At 43.5% G+C, this 21,986-nt stretch overlaps 1 protein-coding gene across 3 annotated transcripts in view; it reads right to left on the bottom strand.

Annotated features, from left to right (window-relative positions):
* Nucleotides 1–21,986, bottom strand: part of LOC147121149 (tyrosine-protein phosphatase non-receptor type 14-like) — a 311,830-nt gene that overhangs the window by 113,975 nt on the left and 175,869 nt on the right. For all 3 annotated transcript variants that reach the window (XM_085981181.1, XM_085981179.1, XM_085981178.1), the window contains one exon: nucleotides 17,328–17,497. In XM_085981181.1, coding sequence (XP_085837307.1) covers nucleotides 17,328–17,497 — 170 coding nt within the window. The remainder of the gene's footprint in view (nucleotides 1–17,327; nucleotides 17,498–21,986) is intronic.

Below are 21,986 nucleotides of genomic sequence, written 5' to 3'. Positions count from 1 at the left end.
TATACCTCTCTGTAATCCGGACTTTTTGATAAACCGGCACCACGCCGGTCCCGTCGGTGCCGGATAAAAAAGTTTCCTGTATGGAGTGCACACTGTTGGGGCAAACTGCACTTACCTAAATCCGAAGTGCATAGATGCAGGTTGGAAGAGCTACAGTAAAGGTATTCCCCAGGTGTGCACAGCTGTTAAAATCCAGGAGCTGCTTGTTAAAATCGCACAGCCCACTAGTGTAGATTACTGGTATGATTCCATTTGCTCGCCCAGCTCGGGCCATCTTGCCTATTAGGGCTTTGGCCAGGACGGTTACTCGGAACTAAGTGAGAAGAATCATCAACAGCTCCTGGGGGTAGCCCAAACCTGTCTAGCTAAGATTTCAAATCAACCAGTTAACTTAGCTCTAAGCTTCCATCAGCAGGCATATTGTTTTAACTCCAAAGATACTCTGCTTAGCATATGATTGCAAAAAAGAAATGATCATGTAACAGACTGTTGGCATGCAACTTATCTTATCACATAAAGTCCACCATCTAATGATAGCAAAACTCCATAAGATAAATATATGAATGTTAGCATTATAAAGTAATTCATACTCAGTGGCATCCCATAGAAATCTAAATGACACTATAAGTTCGTCATCTGCACAGTGAATTGCTACTAAACCAAATCAAAATTTAACCACGCATAATCAAACATTTCTTTCTGCAAACTCGTCCTACAAACTAGTTCACCTTAGTTGGATTTTCATGCTTTAGTGTACAGCATGTCATTATTTGATAATACATTCAGTTTCGTCTGCAGATGTCAAATTGTAACTCAGTGGAACGTTGTAGAACAGATAAGATGAGAGCAGTAACACTCCACAACCCAAGAATTTCACATACTGCTATGCTAAACTTAAGGCCAAATTCTTCCAAAATTTTCAACCACATAAGGACCTCCACACAAATGCTTCTTTTAAACTCCTGTACAACACTCATGATTGTGTTGACATCCAACTACAGCTTTTAAGTTTACAGTCTGGCAGCAGGAGAAATTCCGGAGATGTTTAGCTATGTTTAACTAGAGCCCTCCTTGATTTTCTCTGATCATGATCAGAATAGCGCCTTGGATAGTAGGGCCTAAAGAAGGGACTAAGAAAGCACAGCACAATGTTCAGGAGCAATTGCGTTTCTTATTAAGCAGATCAGAACCAAGGAAAATAAGGATATAATGCTTTTGCCTCAGTCTTGAAAAGAAGTCTTCACAAAATTGTCAGTAATAGTGGAACTAGTTTTTAAACTGTATTCTCCATCAGTAAGTATATGCATACAATTTTCCAATCCAAACAGATCTCATATCCCTACTATGAAATGTATAAGTGCGTATAAGCATTTCTAATGAATAGGACATTTTGTATTTAACATCCACAGCACATTGTATTGAACTTTGAAACTCTGCAGACATATATTAAATATAAATATAAAAGAGTTCAGAAAAAGTGGCAGAAGTTCATATAATCTTCAAAACATTTTTTTTTTTAGCAACACCCTTTAGTTTACCAGTGGACTGGTTTACCCAAAGGGATGTTCAATGCCTTGACCTTTAATGGGAGCTCTAGTCTCGAGCATCAAGTTGACCCAGAATAACATGTCTGGAGGACCTTTCACAGCAGTTAGCTTAATAGCAAAATGGAAGTACCATCTACTGGTTTACAAGCTGAAAAGAGAGATTGTTAATGTTATACTAGACAGTTATTTCCCAAGTTCCTCTTGAATAAGAAGTCAGTTTGACTAACCCAGCGTCAAAGGATTCAACTAGAAGAACTTTTGAGATTAGAAGAATTTGCATTTTCAGTGGGAGTAACTTTGGTCTACCACCGAGCACCCTGCCCCCACCCTCACCATTGTAATATCATGTATGGCATGTTCACCTTTAAGAAATAAATTACAAAGAATAGTCTGAGGGGGATCATGGAACACGATTCATTTATTCCAGAAATAGTGGGCATTTTAATTGAGTGTGCCTTCCACAACATCTTGATTATTTTAAGTCTTGAAGTAATGTTAATTGTAAGGTATCAATAATGCAGACTAGGAATCATTCATAATAAAGTTCTGTGAAATGTATTACTTTATTAGAAAAGTTGACTGCTGAGCTTTCAGTGAATTAGTGTAGCCCTCCTGTTGTATAATCCACCTGTAAGTGCTGCATTACTCACTGGGGATGAGCAGAAATCCACTGTATCTTTTATTTTGAATTCAAAGTAGGCAAGAAAAATACAGCATACATCATCCTGTGGATAATTCTCCTGGGTTCATCAAAATTCTGCCTTCATACCTCCAGAAATGAATCTTGTTAAAAGATTCTGATGCCTCCAAGCATGCTTGAGGTGTTTGTACATGCGCATTCTCGTCCCTTTAGTGGACTTGGTAGCGCAGTAATTGGATGCCAATCATTCACAACAGTAAATTGGATGCAGGCTGGTGGCTATGGGAGAACAAGATTAAAACCGTACATCCTGGTTTTTACAGCAGTGGAAAAGGCAGGTCCTTTTGTTTCTGAATTCAGAGATTCCTGTAGATTATAAATTTCACCAAACTGTTGTCTTTGACTTAGTTAACAAGATATACTATTTTTATCCTTTTTCTCCACAGCTTGTTGAAAGTAATCTTTGTTGGTAACAAGCAATTCCTTTTAGAAATATTTTCTTCTGTGGTTAGGAATCAAGAACTGCCAGAACAATCTTGCTCTTCAAGAGGCACCTTTGAGGTAGGAAGGCGGCAGTGGGAGGAAGCTTTTAGGGTGCATTTAAACACTAAGTTGGAGGAGAGGATGTATATTCAGTGTAAAGTATTCTTTCTAGTAAGAGAGAGATTAAAAATTGCTTAGTGGGTCTCTTTGCCAAGGAGACATAGCCTTACTTATGCCCATAGAAAGGCTGCCTCCTGGGACACTGTTACTTTGGGTCCCTCATCTAACTGGATGAAATACTTGGCAGATTAATTTTTAGGGTGTGGAGCAAAAATTGAACTCAGTAAACCCAAATTCTACCATTTCATACTGCAGCATATTGGCCTCCTAGAAGTAACAGATTTTGGCATCGTCATAGAAGCTCGCTATGTCCTTGGGCGTGATTTTCCCAATGGAGGCGGGTTTCGGTTTGGGTGGGTTCCAAACCTGCCTCCACTGAGAGGTGGGAAAAATTTGCGATTTTCCCCCCAATTGGCCAGTTGATTTCAGAGGTGTGGGTTCCCCAGGGCCAATTAGTGTTTTGGGACTGAAACTCACCTCTGCTGACGTCACTTATCCAGCTTCATTTAAGGGCTGCTTGCTGCCTTGGCTCATTCCACTGGTTTTTGGTCGATGCTGCACCACCTCCAAGCTGTTATCTCCTTGAAGAATGGCCAGCTCCAAGGCAAGTGCCTCCCCGAGGTTCTCGGATGAGGCACTGGGTATGCTGGTTGAGGGGCCGAGAGCTAGCAGGGAGGTGCTCTTCCCCTCATCTGGGAGGAAGAAGCCTCCCAAAGAAACCAAGGCTGTGTGGGTTCAGCTGGCAAGGGATATAACCTCCAGATCTGTGTGGAGATTGGGCGATTGTTTCTGCTTATTGATGAAATGCCATCCCTGTGGGAATGTATTAAAATTAGGTGATGGCAAACTGTTGGCGTGATGGCATCTGTTATTTCGGCTTAGGCAGCTCCACATTGCGGGCTCCGCGACACTTGCATGGTCAGGTTGGTGGTCAGAGTGAAAGGAGGCCAGAGTGTCATGTCCATTGTCTATCATGTGTTAAAAAGGAGCCAAGCAGGTGTGCCACAATGGGCAACCTATGCAAATCTGGCCAGGATGAGTGCATTCCTTGCACGACGTGCTTCAATGCGCTGGTGCCTTCTGCAGTATCAGGTGGGTAAGCAGGAGGTTGGGGCTCCTGCTGCTGAGCTGCCTGGTTCTGCTGCTGCCGTGGCTGCTCCGAATCCGAATCTGAGGTCCATGGTGAAAGGAAATAGATGGTTCCCATGCTGCTGGCAGATACCTCCATTGGGGAAGCGCTCAGTCCAAGCAGGAGAGGGTCTTCCAAGGAGGCCCCACAGTTGAGAGATAGAAGCTGCAGCACCTCTGACTTCAGTAGGCCTGCTAAAAGTGCTGAAAGACCTTTGGAACAAATGTTCTGCCACCTGCAACTGCTCCCTGATGAAAGCTCCGGTTTAATGGTGGAGCTGCAGCTGTGAGGAGGCCACCCACTTGTCAACCCACCAGGATTAGCTGGCGTGATTTAGGAGGGTCGTGCAACACGTGCAAAATGTGATAAAATAAAAAAAGGCCTGTCAAAACAGGATTATAGAGGCCCTTAACTACTATTCAAGGGTCTTAACTACCTCTCCTGACTGATGGAGGCGGGACCGAATTGCACCCATCAAACCTGCCACCGGCAAAATTGCAAAGAGGCGGGTTCAGAACCCGCCCTCAGTTTTTGCCATTTTGCCAACTGTCCGCCTCCTCGGGGCTGGGGAATTCGCCCACTAAGTTTTTAAATCACTGCCATCCACCTCACATGAATTTCGAAAATAAAATTATTACATACTACATGGCCACACTTGTGCCCTGAATTAAAACATGCATGTACATGGGTGATATATTGGGAGATGGACAATAGAAGGAAGAGGAAGAGGTATCTTGTGATTTTAAAATGCAATGTTACTAAAATGAATATCTCAAGAATAAAGAAACCTGAGATAAAAAGAATAGGCAATAACTGTGTAACCAACTCAAAATCCACGTCTCCTTAAAAGATTGGAGAGAAAAATTAACTCATTGCACTGAAACAACATTTTTATGACTTTTTGTGAAATTTTCTGCACTTTAAGCTGAGATAGGTCAATGCTGGAGAATGGAATATTTTCAGTTTAAAGTAACCAATGTCAGCATCAAGCATTTGCAATGCAGGTAGAGTACCGTTTAATGCAAAGTTAAGCTTCCTCTGCTCTCCCAACATTGTGCCTCAGCCTCATTCTCAGAACAGCAACCACTACTGCACTAATGTGACATTTTTCTGTTTCCCATCTGTCAGCGGCACAACTCCTGTGAGAAGCACTGCATTCTGAGGCATTGGTGACTTAACAAGTTTAGATAGGAGTATGTGGGTTCATTGTCACAGATGAGTGGGTATCACTGGGTGAATGCCAGTCAATGCCTATGGATTCTGACCAGTCGGGGCAACCTCAGTTCTTCCTCTTGATCCTCCTCCCCCACATAACTGAGGTTAAAAGGGAATGTCACAGGAAAAGGGCTTTGTTGGAAAGCAATGGCTGCCAGATTCCAAAATTAAAGGCTTCAACATTGAAACAATGTTTCAGCTTTCCTCTACTTTTGAATTTGACAAAACTACAGATCTAATTACTTAATCAGAAATTGTTCTCAGAACTTTTCCAAAATGGCCACTTACAGCACTTCAGTTTAGAAGAACATAACAACATAAGAAATAGGAGCAGGAGTAGGCCATTCGGCCCTTAGAGCCTGCTCCACCATTCAATGAGATCATGGCTGATCTTCTGCCTCAACTCCATTCACCGGCCCTATCGCCATATCCTTTGATGCCCTTACTAGTCAGAAATCTATTGACTTCTGTTTTGAATATACCCAATGACTGAGCCTCCACAGCCCTCTGGGGTAGAGAATTCCAAAAGATTCACCACCCTCTGTGTGAAGAAATTTCTTCTCATCTCAGTCCTGAATGTCCTACCCTTTATCCTGAGGCTGTGGCCCCTGGTTCTAGACTCCCCAGACAAGGGAAACATTCTCCCAGCATCCACCCTATCAAGCCCTGTAATAATTTTGTATGCTTCAATGAGATCCCCTCTCATTCTGCCATATTAAAGAGAATACAGGCCTAGTTTACTCAATCTCTTCTCATACCACAGTCCCACCATCCCAGGAATCAATCTCGTGAACCTTCATTGCACTCCCTCTATGGCAAGTATATCCTTCCTTAGGTAAGGAGACCAAAATTGTACACAGTACTCCTTCCGCAGTAACAACTTGCAACATTATTTTTGTACTACACGTTGCTTTTGAGGGAAGGAAACAGTGTTGCACATTAGACACTCATAACACTACTATTTACATACTCGGTGCATGTTTACAGCAAGCGCTGCAGGGCTCCAATGTCAGGAAGGAGGCTAAGTGCAAGACCACTCCACCAGATTTACTTCCATTTAGCCCTGCCCTCCAAAAACCTGAAGAAAAATCTAACCCACTGTGTCTGAGTTGCAATGATTTAGCAAAGCATAGGCACAAGATGACTAATAAATGGCTGCAGCATTACATTTATTAGCAGTCAAGTGATCTGACTCATGAAACCTATACAATGTGGTGGTAGCTGTCTCTACACTAACTTTGGAATAAATCTGTTTTCTTAAGCTAAAAATGTCAACCTTTTGACACAAGAGAGACACAAGGAACACTGTGGGTCTTTCATTGAAAGACATAGCAGAGCGTGTTCTGATAAGGTTGGAATTTTAATCATTTTCCCCCCCCTTCCATGAAAACCTTTCATACTACTAAGTTACTGAACAATGAGCATTCACTTCAGCTGTAAGGGCAAATATACACTCAGATTTCTCTAATTTAGAACAAATTCCATTGTTCTGATGAGAGCCATTTACGAGCATTCTGAATCCACTGTTTCTATGTATCACCATCAGACATCCCAAAATATATTTTGGGGCACTCTGACCTCTATAATCACCACTTTCTTTTGGTGTTTCATTGGGGAAAATATCTACTTTAACACATCATTTCTTTTTTTTAAAGTATTTAACTGTTTTGGTAGCTGTCAGGGAGATTCTGTGGTATAAATCCTGCTGAGCATTACAGCATTTAGAGTGTTCCAAGAAAGTCTATGACTTACACTTTTATAAATTTCGTAACACACATAATGGAAATATTTAAATAAATTTGTTTCTGGTGTTATAAAATCCCCCATCTATAGTCAGAGAATGTCCTGGATACTGAAACACTGGGAATGCATACCTATATGGAATGTAACCTCCAGTTCTCTCTATTACTATTGCTCACACTGGGCAGTTTTCTTTAGCCCAAAAGCTGTACTTTCAGATGGTGAACTGCTCCATAACCAGTATCAATGCCGGTTATTTTATGATTACACTTATGATGCAGTCAAGTTAACTTTGGCAATTCCAAATACTAGTGCTTATTGAAAACATATGGATTATTCCATATTGCAATTTCACAGATATTATCTGTAAGAATTTGCTATAAGGACACTCAAGAAACGGTCACAAAACAGGCAGTGTGCCTTTTATTGAGCCACTAAGTGTCCAGCCAGACAGATGTCAGCAGCGGAGAATGCATTCCACTAGCTATTTCATAATTCATTGTTTTAAGACTGGTTTCATTTGAAGCTCCTGACCAGCTGACAAATAATCGTCAGGTTTGATGGTGAGGTTTAGTTTGATCCATGCAATATGCTAATGCATCTCCAGTATCCACATTGTGAAGGGAAATTTCCAACTTGGATTTGAGGTGGTAAAAGGAAATGATTATAATTTCTTGTTCCAAATGGAAGCGAGGAAACAATCTATCTAGCAGGAAACCTGGTTGTGTCCGAAGAACCACATAATTGGTGCTCTAGATTGTCACCCAATATCTCCTTCATTGGCTTGGCGTCATTTTTTTTCCTTATGCCTCTGTGAAGCCTCTTGGGATGTTTTTCTACATTAAAGGTGCTATATAAATACAAGTTGTTGTTGGTGCTGATGAATGGAATAAGGTCCCAATTTGGGAGGCCCATTAGGATTTAATTTTTGGATTGCCTTCATGAAATACAAAGGCTGTGATGTTATCATTGGTGGCGGGGTGGGTGTGGTCAGGTGATCGGCGAGTCCCGGTCCGGTCTCCGCTTTCAGCCGGTAAAAAATTGCGATTTTGCTCTAATTGGGCAATTGAGTCCCTGCGTGTGCGCTCCCCTGGCCAATTAGTGTTTTGGGTCTGGAACTCACTTCTGCTGACGTCTGTGAGCCAGCTGCATTTAAGGGCCCCGTGCAGCCTTGGTTCATTCTCTCATTTTTTGTTTCTGGATTGTCTACTCTGCTGACGACTGCTGACATGGCAACCTCAAGGGTGAAGGCCTCACCACGATTTGCTGATGACTCCCTCCTTGCTCTTGTGGAGGGAGTCAGGGGCCAAAAGGAGGTACTCTTCCCATCCTCTAGGAGGAAGAAGCCACCACAGCAGACCAAAGCTGTGTGGCTGAAAATTGCACAGGAGGTCAGCTCGAGATCAATGTGCATTCAAACCTGGGTGCAGTGCTGAAAAAGGTTCAATGACCTGATCCGCTCAGGGAAAGTGAGTATAACATCACCATTACCCTCAATCTGCTCCCCATCTCCTCTCATCACCAGCACTCTGCATTGTCAACCTACTCCTCTACATCCCACTTTAACCTTACATCCCTTGCACCCTTAACCATCCCTCTCTCTCTATGTACACAATCACTTCACTATTCGACTATGCTGCCCTCACACTCGCTATCACTGTTATGCAATGCCAACAACTAACAACGCACAGGGCGGGCCCTTGGTATTGGCACCTCACTCCATCTTTATCTCCTAAGCATCTATGCTATGGCTTCTCTATACTCACTCCATCATTCTCACTCAAACTCCACTTGTGTCCCTCATTGCAGGAAGAGAGCCCGCAATAAGAGGGAGAGGGTTAAGACAGGAGGAGGGCCACCTTCAATTGCTCATTTGACCAACGCCGAGAAGGCTGCCCTCAAAATAGTCAGAGCTGATGAGGATCTGGAAGAGGGGGATGGTCAGACAGGCGCAGCAGAGCAAGCTGGTGACAGAATAGATTTACATCTCATTGACATTGCATAAGTAACTGATAAGTCAATTTGTATGAGCATCAAATGCCATATGATGCACTATTCCAAGTGCATGCTACATTAATATCACATGTGCAACTCATGCCTTTACTCCCCCACAGGACCATCGACAGCCCCCCCTCCCCACTGTCCAGGAGGATGAGCCGGAGCCAGAAGACTCCTCAGAGGAAGCCGAAACCTCTGAGGGCGCAGCGTCAGCAGATGGAAGCGCACCCAGCACCAGCGCAGAGACGCACACCTCGGTGGGACCTTCGGGAGATAGAGTAGTGTTGTCACCTGGTTTATCACAGCTCACAAGTGAGCATCAGCAGATGGTGGAGACAGGGACAGCAGTGGAAAGTCCTCGTCGGTGGCCGCAGGGCACTCTCAGCTCTGCTCAGCTGCATGTCGGCCGTGCCTCCGGGTCCATCTAGAAAGAGAGCGGTGCTGGAACTCCAGGAACAGGTGCAGGAGTCTCTGCTGGTTTTGTCTCCAGGGTAACTGCGAGTGTGGAGAGGATGGAGGAGTCCATGTCTAACATGAGCAGTGCCTTTGTGGAGGCAATGGCGCATGAACGCACCAACACAGATAGGATGGCAACCTCCGTGGAAAGGATGGCTACCTCCGTGGAAAGGATGGCTATGGTCATGGAGGAAATAAGTCACCAGAGTCAGGAAAACATGGTGAATGTCCTACTCCTGCTCCTATCTTCTATGTTTCTATATATGGGGAGAAAGCAGGGACAGGGCACTGAATTTGGATGATCAGCCATGATCTCATTAAATGGCGGAGCAGGCTCAAGGGGCTGAATGGCCTACTCCTGCTCCCATCTTCTATGTTTCTATGAATGTTCAGAATAGGCTGACATCTCTGGAGGAGCGATGGCAGCTATTGAGCAGAGAAACCAGAGCATCATGGAAGTCCTTTTGAGTAGGACTGCCAGTGCAGAGAAGGGTTCTCATGGCCCCCCTGATGTGCAGCAAGGTGCTGTCAAGCCATTTGCTAGTACTGAAGTGGGACTGACTCATGAGAGGGATGTTGGTGGCAGGCAACAAGGAAGTGGGGGCTCATCTCCAAGCACTTACACTCCCATGCCACTGAGTAGCCCTCGGTCAGAGCCCCACCAGAGTCCTCACCCAACTGAGATGGGCATCTCAGCCCCTGCACAGATGCAGAAGGAGCAGACTGTTGCCGAGCCCGCACGGGCTCGCAAACCCAGAGGATGTCCGCCAAAGGTTTCGAAGCAGGAAGTAGCATGAAAGTGAGCAAGGTGCCTCCACATCTGCTGATGCCACAGGGGAGGCACCACGTAGAAGCACACGCAAGAGGAAGATAAAGCACAATTAGTCACAAGGGTAGTCACTTGGGTGTTCTGTTCTGTTGTCTTTTGTTTTCTTTAATATTTGACATTAATCCATTCACAAAAGGATGACAAACAGAAGTGATGGCAAACAGTTGAAGTACTGGCCTATGCGGTCTCAGAAATGGAAGTTGCACATTGAGGTCTCAGGGCGACTTGCATTTGTAATGATGGTGGTGTGAGTGATAGGAACCCACAGGTTCTTGTACATTGTGTATGGTGTGTTACAAAGGTGGCAGCCACATTTGTTTGATTCGTCTACTTAAGCAAATCTGGCAAAGATTAGTACATCCCTTGCATCACGGGCAGCAATGTGCTCGCGTGCTGCTGGAACTGGCGCATCTGCCTCCGCAAGGTCCTCCTCCTCCTCCTCATCTGAGGAGGCTATGTGCTGAACCACTTGTCCCTCAGGCAGCTGCAAGCCACGATGCTGTGCGATGTTGTGCAGTACACAGCAGACCACGACGATTCTGGAGACCCTGGCTGCTGAATACTGTAGGGCTCCACCTGATCTGTCAAGGCATCTGAATTGCATCTTCAGCAAGCTGATGATTTGCTCAATAATGGATCTGGTCAAAATGTGGCTGGCATTGTAGCACTCCTCAGCTTCATTCAATGGCCTCAACGGCATCATCGGCCATGTCTTCAGGGGATAGCCCTTGTCTCCCAGTAGCCACCCGGAAAGTTAGTTTGGCAGATTGAAGAGCGGAGGCACACTAGACTGCCGCAGGATGAACGAGTCATGACAACTGCCAGGGTACTTCACGCAAACATGCACAATGTCCTTCCTGTGGTTACACACCAGCTGCACGTTGAGGGAGTGGAAGCTCTTGCGGTTGACAAAAACAGCTGGGTTGTGATGGGGTGCCCTACGACGCCCTGCACCCTTGGCAAGCCTGCCATATTTGCAAAGCCAACCACACGCGCGGTTACACTCGCTCGATCCATGGAGAAGAGTATGTAATTGTGCGCCTTGGCAAAGTGAGCATCGGTTACCTACATGATGCAAGTGTGTGCGGCCGACTGGGAGATGCCGCTGATGTCTGCTGATGAGCCCTGGAAGGACCCTGAAGCAAAAAAAAAGAGGGCAGTGGTGACTTTGACGGCCACTGGTAAGGGGTGTCCACCTGCTCCTCTGGGCTCCAGGTGTTGGTGCAGCATTGCGCAGATGTCACCAACTACCTCTCGTGAAAGTCTCAGCCTCCTTTGGCACAGCTGCTCAGTCATATTGAGGAAGGTCATCCTCAGCCTGTAAACCCTGCGGCGATGTGCAGCCCTGCGCTGATGCCTTCTGCCCTGTGCACCATCAGGTGGCTCAGCAGGAGGTTGGTGCTCCTGCTATTGGTGCTGCTGTTGTTCCTGGTTCTGCTGCTACTCGTCCTCCGAATCGGAGGACCAGGATGAAATGAAATAAAATAAATGGTTCCCATTGCTGCTGGTAGATATCTCCGTTGAAGAAGTGCTCAGTCAATGTGGGGAGAGGGTTTTCCCAGGAGGTCAAAGTGGAGATGGATCTCGGCTTCACCACTTCCAAGATCAGTAGACCTGCAAAAGGTTTTCCAAGACCTGAAAAAAAAGAGTTCTGCCACCTGCAACTGAGCCTTGTTGAGAGCTCCATTTTTATGCTGGAGCTGCAGCTGTCAAGAAGGCAGCCGCTTGTGAACCCGACACAATCATCTGGCATGGTTTGGAAACAGCGTGGAACACGCAGAAAAAGTGGTAAAATCTAAAATGACTGTTAAAATGGCATTATCCAAGCAATTAACGGAGGCGGGTTGATGGCGGGATTGGAACCCACCGTCATTTTTTTCAAATTTTACCACCAGACCCGCCTCCAAAACTGCCCCGAGCGCCGGCAAAGTCGCGGCCAATGTTTTTGCTAATGAATCTAGATGCAACAAGGTTACTGAAGACTGAAATTGCTACAAGATGAGCATGGCAGGAGCGGAGTTTCAAATGCAGGTTGAAAATATATAGATATTCAAAGACAAAAGACAGTTTCAGAAGGAGGGAATTTGGTTTTCCCTGAACACCACGGAGGGAATTTGTGTTATAGGCGCTACTCATAGATGGTTTACACAAGCAGGGAGGGTGTTCACTACAGATTTTACACGGCCTTGGTCTAGTAAGTGTCCCACTCAACAGTCCAGATGTCAACTGGAAACTGGTCGATTGTGCATGGATGATCCAACCTGACAGTTGAGCGAGATCTCTCCTATACAAGAACCATGCGTTTATCAGAATCATTTTCACTCCATCCGCTCAGACTTTCTAGATTCTCTCGAGATTAAGGGAATTGGAGGGGAAAAAAAGTTTCCAAAAGAGGGTGAAACAGTACAGCTTTATCCACCGTCCTTGTGCAGAAATACAAAAGCACCATGTTGTCTGTCCAGAGGAGTACGGGCTTGACCCACACTAAAACTTGAAGGACCTTATGGACCAACTGTGCTGCTCATAGATGTCAGCTTGGCTCAGTGGTAGCACTCTTGCCTCTGAGTCATCGGGTCATGGGTTCAAGCCTCATTCCAGCATTTGAATAGAATCTAAGCTGGCACTTTAGTGCAGTACTGAGGGAGTGCTGTGCTGTCTTTGGGATGAAACCTTAAACCAAGGTTTCATCAGCCTGTTGAGGTGGAGATAAGAGATCCCCATGGCACGACTTGAAGTGGCCAACATTTATCCTTCAACCAACACCACCAAAAGAGATTAACTTGTCATTTAACTCATTGCTGTTTGTGGAATTTGGTGTACACCACATTTGCCTACCTAACAACAGTGACTACACTTAAAGTAATTTATTGGCTGTGAAGCACTGTGGCACATTTTGAGGATATGAAAGGTGCTACTGTATATAAATGCAAGTTCTTTCATCTAGTTTGAGTAAGTTATTGGGCCAGGTGGAATTATCTGCAGTACACCTGTTATGACAACATTTGTTCCTAGTAAAGTCTCCTCAACCATATAGGAAAGTGCAACTTGAGGAGGTGCTGCCTGGAACTGAACCCTGTGCAGAACAATGCGTTCTTGCAATCAGCACCACACATCAAAAATAGAAACCTTGCAATCTTGACTGGCTGGTTTAACAATAATCTTTGGGGTGACCACTGCTCTATGTGGGCTTGCATTAGTGCTCTGCAGGTAGCATTTTAACCCTCTTTGACAGCCCTTCCATTTCATTGCCAAAGAGTGACTTGGCATGGGTATTTGCAAAATTTACCACTGCAGTTCTATAGGGAAACCTGACCGTCACAGTCAAGTAAGTTGGCAGAAAAAGATCTCCTGAGCAGCAGATCATGCACCTAAACCTAGGGCATCCAATGCTACCTGCTGTTGCCCTAGTAACATGGTCTGAAGGAGGGCCTTCACCAGTAGAAGGAATTGCTGCCTGAAAAATCTGCAAGTGATTTTTACCATAGCCTGCAGCTGGGATGACTGCTAGTCAGAAAACCTCCTGCGATGGATCCAAAAGCATATGATTTGTCTCTACATTTATCCCTACTAGAAACACCACCTTCCTCCATAAACCTACCTCTAGTAGGCAAATACAGGAAGTAGTATTGACATGGCAAGCCTGGAATGTGACCATTAATCGCTAGGTGGGTAATAGATTAATGAAGGCACGATGGACCTAATTTTGTCTACCCAGGCTGAAACTGAGGCAGTTTCTGCATATCAGTCCAAACACCCCAGGCATTGGTCCAGAGCAAGTGGAAATGATGCATTATCAGGGAAATACAGTCTTTTGGATGAGACATTGAACCAAGAACCAATTTGCCTGTTCTGGTGGCTTAAGTTGGACATTAAAAGCTGCTGTGGTACTATTCAGAGAAGCTCTCCTAGTCCTAGTGTCTCCTCAACAGCCCCCTTCAACCAACACCACCAAAAACAGATTAAACCATCATTCATTTCATGACTGTTTTGTGAGATGTTGCTTTACACAAGATGGCTGCTTTGTTTACCTATGCATGTCAATTCATTTGTATGTGATGTGTTTATGAGAAATGTGATAGAGAACTATTTAACTGCAAGTCTTTCTTTTCCTTTCTCATATGTCTTTCTCTTTATTTGCCTGCTACAGGCAAAATTGTTTCCAGGGCAGTTGCCTGGGGTGGAACCATGAAGTAGGCACCATGGCAGCTACATACACTGCAAGGTCCCAGGAGATAATGGAATCAAAATCTATTCAAAGTTTCCTTCCAAGCAGATGGGGGCACCAAAGAGAAACTGTGATCTTCCTAAGGAGTCAATATCCTGGGCATCCAAATATCCTCCAGGGAGTGCATGGATGGCTGCCTCAAGGAGGTGATGGAGACTCAACCTGTAGCATGCCAGAGAGGAACTGGGACTAGTCCCAGAATAATGGTGCGCATGTTGAAAAATGTCACAAGGGGATGTCATCCACCATAAGGTTTCCCCAGAACATGATCCATGTGTGGCTCAACTCCAGTTCTGTGTAGAGAATACTGGATAAAGAAGAATGGGGCCTTTGCCATGGATGGTCCTATAAGGAAAAAATAACTTTAAAAGAAAAAATTAATTACCACCAGGTTGGGATAAATAAAGAAGTTACAATGCAAATTACAACACAATAGCTACAGACGGTCCTGTAAACAATAGTGAAGATGAAAAGTGTATCTGAAACTGCCAAGTTCATTACTTGTGATGGACTCTACTCATTGGAGTTCAGAAGAATGAGAGGCGATCTTATTGAAACATATAAGATTGTGAAGGGGCTTGATCGGGTGAATGCGGTGAGGATGTTCCCAATGAAGGGTGAAACTAGAACTAGGGGGCATAATCTTAAAATAAGGGGATGCTCTTTCAAAACTGAGATGAGGAGAAACTTCTTCACTCAGAGGGTGGTAGGTTTGTGGAATTTGCTGCCCCAGAAAGCTGTGGAAGCTACATCATTAAATAAATTTAAAACAGGAATATAGTTTCCTAGAAGTAAAGGGAATTAAGGGTTACGGGGAGCGGGCAGGAAATTGGACATGAGTCTAGGTTCGGAATGGTCATGGCCCTGTGGGTAGTGGAGTGGGCCCAGGGGCCGTGTAGCCTGGTTCTGCTCCTGTGTTCTAATTCTGTGTTAGATTTCAGGAGATGGTTTTATTCCTGTTCCTGGCTGGGGTGGAGATCGCCTTTACAGAAGGTAAGTACTGTAGAAAATATAGGGACAGAGTGATCTCCTGGAAGAATTTCGATCGCCTAGATGGGTCGGAGAGGAATTTCCCAGATTTTTTTCTCCCAAATTGGCCATTGGGTCTTTTATCTGGTTTTTCGCCTCTCCCGGGAGATCACATGGGTTCGGGTGGATGCAGAGTGATAGAAGATTTGAGGTTAGGATCAGATCAGCCATGATCTTATTGAATGGTGGAGCAGGCTCGAGGGGCCGATTGGCCTACTCCTGCTCCTATTTCTTATGTTCTTATGTTCTTATGTATCAATCCTAACCTCTTTGAAGGCCTATTAAGGACTCTGCAGACAAACTATTCCTCAAATTTATAAACAATTCACTCAAATCAGCACTTCTGATCAGTAACACAGAACAGCACCCTGTATCTGAAGAATTACCCAAGGCTAGTTCAAAATCAAATCTCCTGTTCATTATTTTAGGCTTTTAAGTGTGTTTCCTCTCATTACTGTGCTTGCTCAAGTCATTAAATGAAATCTCTATGACAAGTGCCTTAGGTACTGACTATAAAGGCCGTCAGGGTTGGTGATTAACACCTAAGCAGTGGTGGAATTGTATATATTTATAATGAACAGTTCAGCTAGCAACTGATTTAGTTTGCCATGCCAAACACTGCAATCTTAAATTCATGAAGCACTTTTAAGACTACACGCTCAGCTTTTAGAAGCATCATAAAAGATACCAAAACAGAGTAGTTATAGCTATCAGGAAAGACTGAACAGGCTGGGGCTCTTTTCTCTAGAAAATATAAGGCTGAGGGGTGACCTAATAGATGTCTTTAAAGTTATGATGGGGTTTGAAACTGTAGACGTGGAGAAAATGTGTCCACTTGTGGGGGATTACAAAACTAGGGGTCTTTACCCAGAGAGTGGTTAGAATGTGGAACTTGTTACTACATGGAGTAGTTGAGGCAAATAGTATAGAAGCATTTAAGGGGAAGCTGGATAAACACATGAGGGAGAAAGGAATAGAAGGTTATGCTGATAGGGCTAGATGAAGTAAGATGGGAGGAGGCTCGTGTGAATCATAAACACCACCATAGACCAGTTGGGCCAAATGGTCTGTTTCTATGCTGTGAATTCTGTGTAACTTAATGGAATTGCGCAAGTTATTGGAATTACATGCAGGTACTTTGATTTCTTGTGAATCTGTAAAAATGCTGCACGTATACACATATGCATTCACATGAAATGTTCAAAAATTAAAAACTGTGCCCTGCATTTAAGTAACATTTTTGAAATGTTTCCACATTAGGGGGTTTGAAAGTATGCTTAAACTAGTTTTGATATGGTGTTAGTCGAGAAAGACAGGAATAGCACAAAGCAAATACACCAATGATGCACTAGAATTAATTCACATTTATTGAGTCTATAAGTGCTCTTTTCTCAAACATCATAAATAGGAAACATTGGTAACTCAAACTCTCTCCCTCGACACCTTCACCGTGTTACCTTCCTCTTTGCTTCCAATAGCCTGCTAAAGACCTTTCTCTTCATTGTGCACCTTATTCCTCTCTTTTCCTATCTCCCTGTTGCACAGTACCCCCTCTTTCTTGTTCAACATTCTGTATGCGACAGCACGATAGAAATAGATACAGGTGTTGCTGTTGAAATGCACAGCAAATCATTCAGCATTCAAAAACGAGAGAGAAAAAGTTAACATTTCAGGTGTGACCCTACAACAGAACTAATGAAAAATGTTGACCCAAAATGTTATTCTCTTTCAGTGCATTTCAAGGATTTCCAAGTTTTTATTTCAGATTTTCAGCATTCACGGTTTTCTTTTTTATCTCATCAAGTTGTATATGCTCGCCTAATGAAAAACTTGGAAGGAGATCAGAGTTCTCCTGAACACTATTCCCATGACAATTTACTAGGCAGTAAGAGAAAATGCTCATTGACTTTCTGTACCTTGTGACCTCTTGCTGAAGTCTTGAGACACTGGGTACGTAGAACATCACTCCAAAGAAGAGGAGAGGCTCATTGGCAAATTTGTCCAGTTGTTTTTTCAGAGCTTTTTCTAGCTCCACCCATCGTCCCTGTTGAGTCTTACTGAGGAACCAAAGTCCAAAATAATGCGTCTGGTGGAAGAAACAAGAGAGAGTTATTTGATAGACAAGTATATTCTGATATTCCTACAGCTCTGAGTATCAACAAAAAGTGAATTAAAAGCTGCACAACATACAGTCTATTCCTGATAATGCAAAGCATTTTCTCATGAAACACAAATACAGTAATTTGAATTAAATATGCAAATAACAAAAAGAGAGGGACTTCTGAAAAATAAATATTTGGATCATTTAAATTAAGGGATTTTGAATTAAGAGTAGATTGTATTCAATGTTCCCTTTTATTCTCCAAGGAAACAGAATGATTTCCAATCCATGGTCATTAAGGAGACTCGTTCTTCATGTGATGATAAGTTATTCAAACGTTGGTAATTCAAACAAGCTGACTTCCTTCAGAACTGTATAATTCACAAAACCTTACATGGTATTTCACAAATGTATATCAGTTATCTTATTCTATTGAACGGTTAAGCAGAATTTCAAAGAAGATGTAAATATAATTTTCTGGTATCCCTGTAACATCCTTCTGCATTTTCATATGCTTTTTAACCACTTTCCTCACTGTGCCAAATCTTGAGAAAGATTTGGCCGAGAACTGGATTAATATCCAGTGTGACCTGTGGAACTGCTGTATAACTTTAATAAATTGGTACGGGAGCAGGTTTCTATCTCCAAGTCTTCAAGACACTGTCAAAATGGCAAATAGCCATGTTCAACAATTTTGCTTTGAAAATATATATATATTTTTTTTAAATACGAGTTCATCTTTAATATTGCACTGCTGCAATGACAATTGAGCACCAAACGCCCTGTTAGTATAAAAATCTCTCTCTTTTTGCACAGCGAAGAAAAGCCAATGACCACATTTCAATTTGCAGTTCCAGTTCCAGTATGTAGCACCAATTTGCAGTTCCAGTTCTAGAGAACACTCATGTGATGTGTGGCCACTGACCTGCAGGGGTACGACACAAACTGGAAACTAAGGCAGAAAAGCACTAGGATGAAAGATAACAGTAATTCTAAAAAGGAGCCCACTTATTTTGATATAGATTTCAATATATAGGTCAATGAAATGGCCAAGGGAAGGTCAGAGTAACAAAAGTGACAAAAAATTGTGAATAAACAAACTGTACAAAGCAACAAAATCAGTTTTGGAATCATAATCAAAGACACAGTCATGAGTCATTTTAACTTTTCTTTTCAGTGCTTACACTTTCAGCAAGTATCTGAATTCCTGTTTTAGCTGTCTTAATGAGCCAACGTCATTTTCTATTTTTGTGGAGGGGGGGGTTTATATAGAAGACACAAATGCAACAACTTGCATTTATATAGCACCTCTTACATAGAAAAACAGCCCAATGCATTTCACAGAGGTGTAATCAGATAAAGATGTATGCTGAGTGAAAGGAGGAGATACTAGGATGACCAGAAGGTTGGTCAAAGAGAACATATGAACATAAGTATTAGGAACAGGAGTAGGCGATACGGCCCTTCGAGCCTGCTCCGCCATTCAATAAGATCATGGCTGATCTTCGACCTCAACTCCACTTTCCCGCCCGATCCCCAGACCCCTTGATTCTCCTAGAGTCCAAAAATCTATCGATCTGAGCCTTAAATATACTCAATGACTCAGCATCCACAGCCCTTTCGGGTAGAGAATTCCAAAGATTCACAACCCTCAGAGAAAAAATTCCTCCTCATCTCAGTCTTAAATGGCCTGCCCCTTATCCTGAGACTATGCCCCCTAGTTCTAGACTCTCCAACCAGGGGAAACAACCTCTCAGCATCTACCCTGTCAGTCCCTCTCAGAATCTTATATGTTTCAATGAGATCACCTCTCATTCTTCTAAACTTCAGAGAGTACAGGCCCAATCCACTCAATCTCTCCTCATAGGACAACCCTCTCATCCCAGGGAGTAGTCTAGTGAACCTTCGTTGTGCTGCCTCTAATGCATGTCTGTCCTTTCTCAGACAAGGAGACCAAAACTGTGCACAGTACTCCAGGTGTGGTCTCACCAAAGCCCTGTACAATTGTTGTAAGACTCCCTTACTCTTGTACTCCAACCCTTTTAGCAATAAAGGCCAACACGCCATTTGCCTTCCTAATTGCTTGCTGTACCTGCATACTAACTTTGTGTTTCCTGTACGAGGACACCTAAATCTCTCTGAACACCAACATTTAATCGTTTTTCATCATTTAAAAAAAATGTTTTTCTATTCTTCCTACCAAAGTGAATAACCTCACATTTCCTCACATTATACTCCATCTGCCACATTATTGCCCACTCACTTAACCTGTCTATATCCCTTTTCAGCCTCTTTGTGTCCTCCTCACAGCTTACTTTCCCACCTAGCTTTGTATCATCAGAAAACTTGTATATATTGCACTTGATCCCTTCATCGAAGTTATTAATATAGAGCCTAAATAGCTGAGGCCCAAGCATTGATCCTAGTGGCACCCCACTAGTTACAGCCTGCCACTGGAAAATGACCCTTTTATCCCTACTCTCCGTTTTCTGTCCGTTAACCATTCCTCTATCCATGCTAATATATTACCCCCAACCCCATGAGCCCTTATCTTGCGTAGCAAACTTTTATGTGGCATCTTATCGAATGTCTTTTGGAAATCCAAATATACTACATCCACTGGTTCCCCTTTATCTATCCTGCTAATTACATCCTCAAAAAACTCTAATAAATTTGTTAAAACATGGTTTCCCTTTCATAAAACAATGTTGACTCTGCCTAATCATATTATGATTTTCTAAGTGCCCTGATACCACTTCCTGAATAATGAATTCCAGCATTTTCCCAACAGCTGATATCAGGCTAACTGACCTGTAGTTCCCTGTTTTCTCTCTCCCTCCTTTCTTGAATAGCAGGATTTCATTTGCTACCTTCTAATCCGCTGTGACCGTTCTAGAATCTAGGGAATTTTGGAAGATCACAACCAATGCATCCACCTCTTTTAGAACCCTAGGATGTAGGCCATCAGGTCCAGGGGATTTGTTGGCTTTTAGTCCCATTAGTTTCTCAAGTATTTTTTCTCTACTGATATTAATTACTTTACGTTTCTCACTCTTATTAGCCCCTGGGTTCCCCACTATTTTTGGTATAAAGAGATGAGTTTTAAGGAGGGTTTTTGATCTCTCCAAATGCAGACTGGGTTAACACTAGATGAGTTAAATTTTAGTTCAAGTCATAAATTGCTTTATTCTACAGTAAGATGAAACAGAGCAACAGATATGATCAGATTGACTTAGTTCAATCGCTACAACTTATATTCATGTAATAAATAAAATAAAGAATACGCAACACTACGGCCGCGATTTACTCGGTGTCTGGATGGGTGCGGGTCAGCTGGTTTCCGGGTTCTGGGTTGCAGTCCCGCCCCCAGCTGCCTCCGCTCTACAGGCGTGATTTTCCCTTAATTGGCCTGGTTAAGCCCGCCCTGCGGGCTTACCGGCCAATTAACAGGAAGCGGGTCTGATGACATCATTTGATGACACATCATCTGCCGGTTTCCTTAAAGGGACCACGCACAATTTAATTTTGACAGTTGATTTTTCAGTGTTTGATAGCATTGAGGTGCTGCAAACACTGACAATCACTGCACAAAGGTGAACTCTTGCACCCAGGCTCTCCAATGACTCCCTCCATATAATTGACCTTTAAAAATACCCAAATATAAATTGGTTTAAAATATATATTTATGGAGGGAGTCACAGTACGCAGGGAGGTTCTTTTCCCTTCCAAGGGCAGAAGAAACCTCCCCAGGACACCAACTTACCTTGCACCCTCCACCCAACCCTCTCTATCTACTTTATCACTTCCCCATCTCACTAGTCACCCCTCACATTCACCCTCATTCTACTGCAAGCATACCAACTAACAACACACAAGGATGGGCACTTGAGAGGTTTAGCCAATGCCCATGTGAAGTTTCTGGTAATGTGTTATCATACAGTGAAATCTCTTTCAAAAAGTGTCCCTTATTGGACAGATCTGAGCGCACATTGAGAAGTGTCTTACTGAGTTCCGGTGATTGTTCAGTCATAACTCCCCCCCAACCCCTGCCCCGCTATAGTGATGTGTGTGTATGGAATGGCTTGGACATTAAAGGGGTGCTTCACTGTGCTGGTGTGGGATGGTGTCAACCTGGCGCATCATGTGGCAGCCAGGGTTTACAACATCAAGTGAAGAAAGTCTGGCCATGGTGATGCCATCACTGGCCTCCCGGCCAATAGTTTTGCCAGGGGCTGATGCCTTGTGTCCAGTGCAGCATCAGGTGATGGCATCGAAGGTTGCTGATGAGGTTGGTGATGTTGGTGTTGGGGATGATTGTGGAAAGATTAGGAGGACCAAGGTCTGATTGTTTCATTGGCTCCGATGTTGCTGGAATAGATGTCAACTGCAGGTGAGATGACAGAAGCGATCTGTCACTAGTGAGAGAGGTTCTCCCAATGAGGTGACACTGGACATACAGTTGGATTTAAAAACT

This window comes from Somniosus microcephalus, chromosome 3, assembly GCF_052327205.1.
Source record: "Somniosus microcephalus isolate GS21.2 chromosome 3, FLI_Smic_1.0, whole genome shotgun sequence".
NCBI lineage: Eukaryota > Metazoa > Chordata > Chondrichthyes > Squaliformes > Somniosidae > Somniosus > Somniosus microcephalus.
Note: the sequence above shows the minus strand (reverse complement) of the source record. Positions and strands in the feature narration are given on the sequence as shown.